The sequence below is a fragment of the Nansenia antarctica genome (assembly GCF_963989245.1).
Source record: "Nansenia antarctica genome assembly, chromosome: 3".
Lineage (NCBI taxonomy): Eukaryota > Metazoa > Chordata > Actinopteri > Argentiniformes > Microstomatidae > Nansenia > Nansenia antarctica.
In genome coordinates, this window is record NC_137688.1 from 41,425,905 (window position 1) to 41,434,584 (window position 8,680).

General features: G+C 44.0%; 1 protein-coding gene across 1 annotated transcript; it reads right to left on the reverse strand.

The window, feature by feature from the left end:
- Positions 1–1,831: 1,831 nt before the first annotated feature.
- On the reverse strand, positions 1,832–3,768 carry LOC308154089 (RIMS-binding protein 2; the record flags this gene model as incomplete). The annotated part of the gene is made up of 5 exons (XM_080527267.1): positions 1,832–1,897; positions 2,268–2,339; positions 2,598–2,701; positions 2,873–3,029; positions 3,523–3,768. The coding sequence occupies 5 exons, from the start codon at positions 3,766–3,768 to the stop codon at positions 1,832–1,834; spliced, it is 645 nt and encodes a 214-aa protein (XP_080383393.1).
- Positions 3,769–8,680: the final 4,912 nt, after the last annotated feature.

An 8,680-nucleotide genomic window follows, 5' to 3' on the forward strand; every position in this document is an offset into this window, starting at 1 on the left:
AATGAAATGTAATGCATTTAAATGAGAACATATGAGTTTATTGTATAGAGAATGTGTGAATTGTATAGAGAATGGCTGATTTACTAAGTATAACTCATCTATAATATATGCATGTAATGACATTTATTAGTATTTTAAATGTAGTTTCACGACTTTTGTCAGTTACTGTCTTGAGTCGGTCCTGTTGAGAAGACAGAGACAGGATCCAGAGAAGAGCATGGACCTGCCGCAGCTACAAGAATCACCTGAAATACAGTGCAGTCACCCATAAAGTAGAAAGCAGTACTAAACTCCTCTGCATAGTGTAGTGTTTCCTACTTTATGGATGAGTGTACTGTTGGCTACGAAGGAAAACACAAAAGGAACTCCACTGGAACCTAATACTTTCTGAGAGGCATGGACTTCTTCTTCTTCATTTTTTACTTTCAAACTTTTTAGAATATATTTTTAGGGCATTTTCTGGTTGACAGGAAGGAGGGGTGAGAGAGGAGGAATGACATGTGAGATATGTTGAATCAAACCAGGAAGCTTGCGGCTACGTGGTATGCACATTAGTGTCCTATAGAGCACCTACTTTAAATCTTTTAATACATTGGTGGAATTTCATTTCATTTAAATATTGTCATGTAAAGAAAACAAATAAAGAGTGTTTCAACTGTGATTTGCTTTTTTTGGTTTAAATAGTAGATGATGAAATAATAATCTAAATAGAATAGAAAATAAAACCACAGGGAAACTATCAAAAATAAAAACATGATTCTTGTGGGTAGCCATTTTGCTGAGAATGTATCTCACCATTTAATGTACACAATATTACATTGTGAATCTCCATTGCTCATCCCTGAAATACAAAAGGTCTATTGTATTTTGAACATATAAATGTGAGAAACAAGAATTTCCTCATCATACATGTTCCTCTATGTCTACACCAACTGAACTTACAAATACATTTTTAACATATATAAATTAACAAATTATATAAATGGTATAATAAGGCAAAACAACATACTGTACATTCAGGTCAGCAAACATACTCAGACTGGCAAGTGTCATTTTAAGGAAACAATTCCCTAGTGCTGTCAATGTTAGGTTTGGGCAATTATCATCTTGATGAGGGAACTTCACTCAAAGATAGTATAGTCCAACAACAAGTGCATGATGGAGGCGCAGAACATAAAATGACTTTTTGGCCCGCACACTGCCCAGAAGAAAAAGAAAGAACTGACAAATGTTAGTCTACAAGACACCTCAAGCTATTTGCAATATTGCACTTTGCTTATTGTATGGGAAATAAAGGAACCAAACATTAAAGGATTTTTTTTATCCTTGTTTAGCAGTGTGCGGGCAATCATTTATTTACTCAATAGGTTTGGCCAGTCCCCCCACAATCTTAATTCAATGAATGACATAATGGTAAATGGTAAATGGACTACACTTATATAGCGCATTATTCCAAAGCGCTTTACAATGGCCCTAACCCATTCGCACACCAATAGCAGCAAGCCACCATGCAAGGGGCCGGCCCGCTCATTGGAAGCAATTTGGGGTTCAGTGTCTTGCCCAAAGGACACCTCGACATGTGGCCAGCCGGCGATCGAACCACCGACCTTGCAATCATTAGACACCGGCTCTACCGCCACACCGAAACCCTGGGAGGAAGAACACAACTAAAGCAATCCAAATGATGTGCAGTCAGATGATGAAACTAGACATCTTCTTTGACACAGTCACATCCTCTTAGATATCCTTGAAAAAGTATACATTTTTCATTTCTATCTGATATTAAATCTTGGTATAATCTCACATACTGTAAGGTATCTCCATGTTAATCCTAATCCCATGGTAGGGGTTGCAGGAAGTTTGATGGCACCAGACCCCGCTGACCATGCAGGTCCCCCTGGATAGAGATCAGACATTGGTGGTGAAACGTTGGTCTTCATTATTTAGCCAATGAAAAGCCAAGGGCCCCATTTTGTTTGAGCAAAACATAATTTAACTGTGGCTTCATTGAACACTCTACAAACTGATAACACTATACAACAGGATGTTTATGGTGCCTTTTCTTTAACAATGTTTAGAGTTCAGAGAAACAATTGATTATTCAACACAGTAAACAATTTCGGAATGTATTGCACGCCATGAAATCTATCTATCTGTCTATTTAATATTAGTTATTTGGGGCAATTTTGCTCACTGTTTTACTCAAGCAAAGTAGAGCCCCACGGTTTTGTTTTTGTTTTCCCAAAAACCATTAAACCACAACTCACATAATAGAATCCATCTTCATCCATATCGCCAAACACGTATATGATGTCCCCTGCACGGAATGTGAGCTCATCCTAAAAGAGGATTAGAAATAAAGCAAAAATACTTGATGAAATACTGTCACTTTAGTGTGGTAATATCACCCTTTGAAGAAACTTTGTTGGTGTCATGTAGATGTTTTTGGATTCTAAATACATGTAGATCCAAAAAGGGTTCTGCTTGGCACCAAACAAGGGTTTTTCAAAGGGTTCTCTTACAGGGGCTAGACAAGATTTTGGTCCAATTTTTTAAGAGCGTGCAGTTGTGGATATCCATATACATTCATCACTCACGTCACTGTCTATGTTGGGAGAGCTTTCCCATGGGTCATATTCGAAGATGGCCACCATCCTGCGGACAACAATGTTGTCTAGGACACTGGACTCCTCACTGGAGTCTAAGGGTTAAAACAGAGGTCAAGACATGAAAACATGTAAGGATGATGACATGCCACCATCTATTGGGTGATGGTTCTTTGTATTGAATCTATGTACTGAATATTGAATGTATTGAGTGCTTGTTGAGTACCTGTTACTAGTACTACATAAGCAGTAAGAGAGGAGGATACCTGTATGATCCACAGGCAGGAAACCCTGTTGCATGAGCTGATACTTGAGGTAGTCGTCAGCGACTGGGATCTCAGACACCATGTTGCTAGGCACATAACCAGTTAGGCCGCCAGATGCCCCACTATAGAAACCATCATCGTCTTTATCCCCAAACACCTGCCAAGCATACAAACACAGCTCAGCTATTCTATTCCTGTTGTGAAGTTTGCTTGGTAATGATCATTCATCTCAGCTGATCATTCATCTCAATGGACCAGAGCCATACTTATGACAGAACAACAGAGGAACGAGAGTGGAAAGTTATCGGCTGAATCAACCAGATGCAAATCATCTCAGGAAATAAGAAAACCAAACCACACAGTTCTTGTCAAGTAGACCTAGTGTACATCTAGAACAAACAGGAAACAGCACCATCTATGCGGATGGAAAAACTGCTGAAGCCCTTTCATAAGCCCAAGACAAACTTAGTCATTAACTGTTTTTTTCTCAAGTCTAATTCATGCAGAATTTCTAGTGAGTCATTCTGTTGCAGTACAGATAAAGCCCTCAATAGCTTACACCCTTAGATTTCCATGTATAATCCATGGTTTATACATGGAACCTGTTTTGGTTTTTAGTAGAACATTCAAGTCCTAAAAGTGTGTTTTACCTTGATGATCTGTCCTGGCACAAAGGGGAGCTCCTCTGCAGCGGTGTCAGGGTTGGGGGACATCGCAGCAGGGTTGTATGGATAAAGAGCAACAAAGAGACGTACAGTGGGCTGAGACAACTGGCTGGCGGTCTCAAGCTCCCATTCTTCTGAGCCCTCAGGTGTATAAACTCTCAGTCCATCTGGGTGCCGAAACACTTCCAATGCAAGCATCCCCTCTATTGACTCCTGTGTGAGAGCGAGCATCCTTTGTCTCTCTGCATTTGGCAGACAGGTGGCTACTGCAGACAACAGGCGCTCCTTACACCCTCACCCTTACATGAGGCAAGCAAGGTAAGCTGCAGTTTAGCTAATCCTCTTTAGGGAAAGTGGATAACCATGTCCCAGCTCTACCTGAAGCTCTTCTAAAGAAAGTACATCAACAGAAGAAAGACACACATCTTTATTTGAGCTGAGGATGTGTATTGCTACGGGAAGCTAATGTTGATAGAACATAAATATTGTAGGCACCACTAAACAAGAGGATGAACTGTATCAGCTCTAACTTTGTGTGACCAATGATAATCCATGTTTGCAATATACCGTACAGTACACCATTTCCATTGTACTTTTGTACATTGTACTTGTAACATTAATTAGCTTATTACTGGGCTTATTGCAATTTATGGATGTTTTCTTGACTCCTCCCCTCTCATGACCTGCCCTACTTGTTATATTGGGACTCAATGCTTCCTCCTTGCTGAGGTCAGCATGTGATTATCTCACCTACAGAGAGAGAGAGGAGAGAGAGAGAGAGAGAGAGAGAGAGAGAGAGAGAGAGAGAGAGACAGACAGACAGACAGAACAAACGATATTGATGTTGACGTCCTACATTGAAGTTTTGTAAGACAGAAATAATCATGGAGCTAAAATAGACCATAACCTTCACTCAAGCATTATTTCCTGCACACACATACTGTACCGATTAACAGCAACGTCTACATAAATTAATAGTAGTGATATCTGATACATTAGATATAGTGTAACAGTAAAATATCCCCCAACAACAGTACAGATAAAGACTGTGATGATTCATGGTGACAAGTCATGACATTACCATGCTACGCCAGCAGAGGGGGCTTTAAGTCATTGGATTTATACAGCTTGAGTAAATGACATTTCTATGAGACAGAATTACAGACAAAGACTGGGGTCTGTTTTCTATCACTCATCTCTGCCCAGAAAGAACCTTCTGGCAATCTCATTGACTATGAATATAAAACAGTAAGGAGCTTCACACTCTACAGGGCTGACCCTTAACTACACTGTGGTGGCTCAGATATTCTTTCTTTTTATAAACAACTTTCCAGTACTGTTTCACTCATTATATTCTTCTTTTTAGGCCTCATCGCACCAGGTGGCACATAAGGTCTCTTCAGCCTCTATGGTGGATGCATAAGGCCAACCCAGAACAGCTCAGATTGGCTCTCTAGTCCAATTATGGTATAGGACAGGGGTCTTCAACCTTTTTCAACCCAAGGACCCCTTGGACGAGAGACAAACAGAACAGGGACCCCCACATGTAATATATATTTTTAAATGTCTCACATTTTAAAGCCTATAATAACTTTTATATTTACTTCATTCACCTTTTCTTTCACCGTATTAACCTATTTGTATACTGGGTTATTAGCCTATATGTGTTTATGATTGATAAAACGTTCATGCATAATTATGATTGGTTATTATTATTGTTGTTGTTGTTGTTGATGAGGCTTATATTTTCTATTATTATTATTTTTCAACAATGAAACTTTTAGCTTCAGGAAGCCAGGTATGCCTACCTCAGTGAGATGACTGGCCCTGGTTGGTGGTACACAGCTTGTCTATTCTGGGGGAGATGGAGGTTGTCAGGCAGAGCATCATGTCATCCTCAGACTGCTGTCTGGAACGGTATTTGCTCTTCAGGTAGGTGAGGGAGGAGAATCCACTTTCACAAAGATAAGTTGTTACAAAAATTGGCGGACCCCCTGCAGTACCTCTGCGGACCCCCTAGGGGTCGTGGACCCCCGGTTGAAGACCACTGGTATAGGATACCTGGCCTTTGAGACACTATGATTTGCTCGACATGAAGTTGGGTGGTGAGGAGAGGATCTCTTATAAGAAACAGCACAGCCAACTTCTATGCCTTACCACAGTGACAAAAATAGCTGCATGAATCCAAAATGACCAGCAGAGGTCACCTGTTGCATTGGTCAAAATTGGATTACGGGGACATTCTCCCTGGAGTAATTTAGGGCTAAATGCCTTACTCAAGGGCACACAAGTGGTGATGTTCCCAGGTGGGATTTGAACTCACAACCTTCCAATCACTAGTCAATCTCACTATCCAGTAGACCACCACTACCCCTCAAAGTTTGTGATATTAACTTTCCACTTGGTGGATCCATCTCATAGTCCAGCTAGCATGTCCGAAACCTAGTCCACAGAGTTTCCTGGTTCTGGCTGTGGTTTTCCAGCCCAGACAAGCACACAGCGGGGTCCAGAGATGGTGGCAGTGAAGCTGGAGGACTGCAGTCAAACACTGGATCTCAATGTGATGGTGAAAGAGGAGGAGAAGGAAGAAGTGATGGTGAAAGAGGAGGAGAAGTGGTGGAGAAAAATGTGATGGTGAAAGAAGAAGAGGAAGAAGATTTGTCGGTGAAAGAAGAGGAAGGAGGAGAGGAAGAGGAGGAGAAAGAGGCGATCGTAAAAAAAGAGAAAGCAGGACAAGATGTCGAGGAGAACGATAGTGAGTTGGATGGTAAGTTCATGTCATGAATTTGGCTAATGTTAGAATGGTATTTATCGTACAACTCCTAGTCAATGGTGTTAAAAGGATAGTTGACTTTTGTATACCTTATAGAAAGATGGTTCCTTACTCTGGAAGTACTCCATGGACCAGGAAAAAACTGTTATCCTGCCTCAGTGTTTTTAATGGGATTTGAACACAATTGAACTTCGTCTAATTGCCCCCATCACTCCAATTGTATTTTTGTTAGCCATGGCTAAAGTAAGCTGAAGTTAGTAGTGGTTATATTGTTACGTCTGTAGTTTTACGACAGTTTGGACTTCACGACAGTGCCGTGTTACGTTATGGGTGACACACGATGTTGAATAAATGGAGATAAGCTCCGACCTGAAGCTCTGAGTATCAGTCTCCGTTATTGAACATATCATTGGCGACGAGGATGGCTGATTGTTCTCTACCACCACCCTCTCCTTTCCTAGCAGTCCCGGCAGAACCACCGATTCCGTGGAACCGCTGGATTTCCTCTTTCGAGACATATATCCTAGCCGCCGGCTTGGAGGAGATCTCTGACAAGAGGAAATGTGCGCTACTGCGTCACTGTTTAGGAGCGGAGGGTCAGCGCGTGTTCGGAACTCTCGGCACCGCGGCGAAATACACAGACGCTGTGGAACTACTGAAGCAACACTTCGCCCCTCCACAAAGCGCTCTTCTCCGCCGCGTCATATTCAAACGAAGATACCAACGTACAGGTGAGACAGTGACACAGTATGTGGCTGATCTGCGGGGTTTGGCGAGCTTATGCAAGTTCTGGACATTAAAGAACGAAATGATAAGAGACCAACTCATCTTACACACGAACTGTGACAAGATTAGGGAAAAACTGTTACTGGAAAATGATGAACTTACATTATCAGCAGCTTTGAACATAGCGGTCCAGGTTGAAACAGCCTTGGAATGTGCAGTTAGTTTTTCAGCCTCTCCCAGCTCACCGGCAGCGGGTGCGCACAGCCTACAGGTGCCCCTCCTCCACGTGAGTGCAGCCAGCGGCGGGGAGAGCATTTTACTGGCCTCTCGGTCACGCGACCAGCCACACCAGCCGTGTGGGAATTGTGGCTCTTCTGCACACAATTCAAGAGCTCAGACATGCCCAGCCCGTGGTAAAACCTGCTCCAACTGCGGGAGACTAAACCACTTTCACAAGGTCTGCAGGTCTGCCCCAGCTAGAGCTTCCCAGTCACCTACCACAGTCATCCATAATGTCAGCTCAGGACGAGCGCCATTCAAAACATGCTCGTTGATGGTTGGCGATGTCACTCTGCCGCTCCTCCTAGACACTGGAGCCACAGTGTCCCTTGTGAACTTGACGACCTATACACAGTTTTTCTCCCATGTGCCCCTGGGGTTGCCCTCCACCACTCTGCGTGGCTATGCCAACTCTGAGATTGACATTGCGGGCTCTTTTCAGCTGCCTGTGAAGTACGGGGAGAGGACACTGCCGGCCTTCAGGTTCAATGTTGCACGCCACGGGACCAACCTGTTAGGCCTCGACCTGTTCAACGCCCTCGGTTTCACCCTGCTAGACACAGCTGGCTCAGAGATTCACACCGTTTCCATCCCCTGGCAGCAACAGTGGCCTGCGCTGTTCAGCGGTGTAGGCTGCCTCGACACTTTTGCCCACCAGCCTCTGTTAGATCCTACAGTGATGCCTGTTATACAGTCCCTCCGCCGCTCCCCCCTGGCTCTCCGCGATGACATCTCCTCTCAACTACAAAGCATGCTCGATAGCGACATCATTGAGCAGGTGAATGCATCGCCTTGGATCTCCAACCTGGTGGTGGCGAAGAAGAAGTCTGGGGGGCTGCGCATCTGCGTGGATCTGAGAGCGGTAAACAAGGCCATCATCCCTGACAAATACCCCCTGCCAACGATAGAGGAGCTCACCGCCCAGTTCTACGGGTCCAGCGTGTTCTCTAAACTGGACCTCCGTCAGGGTTACCTCCAAGTGCCACTACACCCCGAGAGCCGCAACCTCACAGCGTTCATCACTCACAGAGGGGTTTTCCGCTACAAACGCATGGCTTTCGGTTTAAGCTCCGCCCCCAGCTGCTTCCAAAAGAGCATGGCCTCCATCTTCGCTGGGATCCCAGGTGTGGCCATCTATCTTGATGACATCGTGGTTCACGGGGCCACCGTCGAGAGCCACGACGAGCGTCTCCACAGTGTGTTCAGTGCATTGGCCAAGCATCACCTCACACTCAATGGTGAGAAGTGTGTATTCGCCGCCCCAGCCATTGACTTTGTGGGGTTCCGCCTCTCAGCTGATGGTACGTACCCGCTGCACTCGAACACCGAGGCCATTCATCATGTCCCGGAGCCCACCACAGCCGC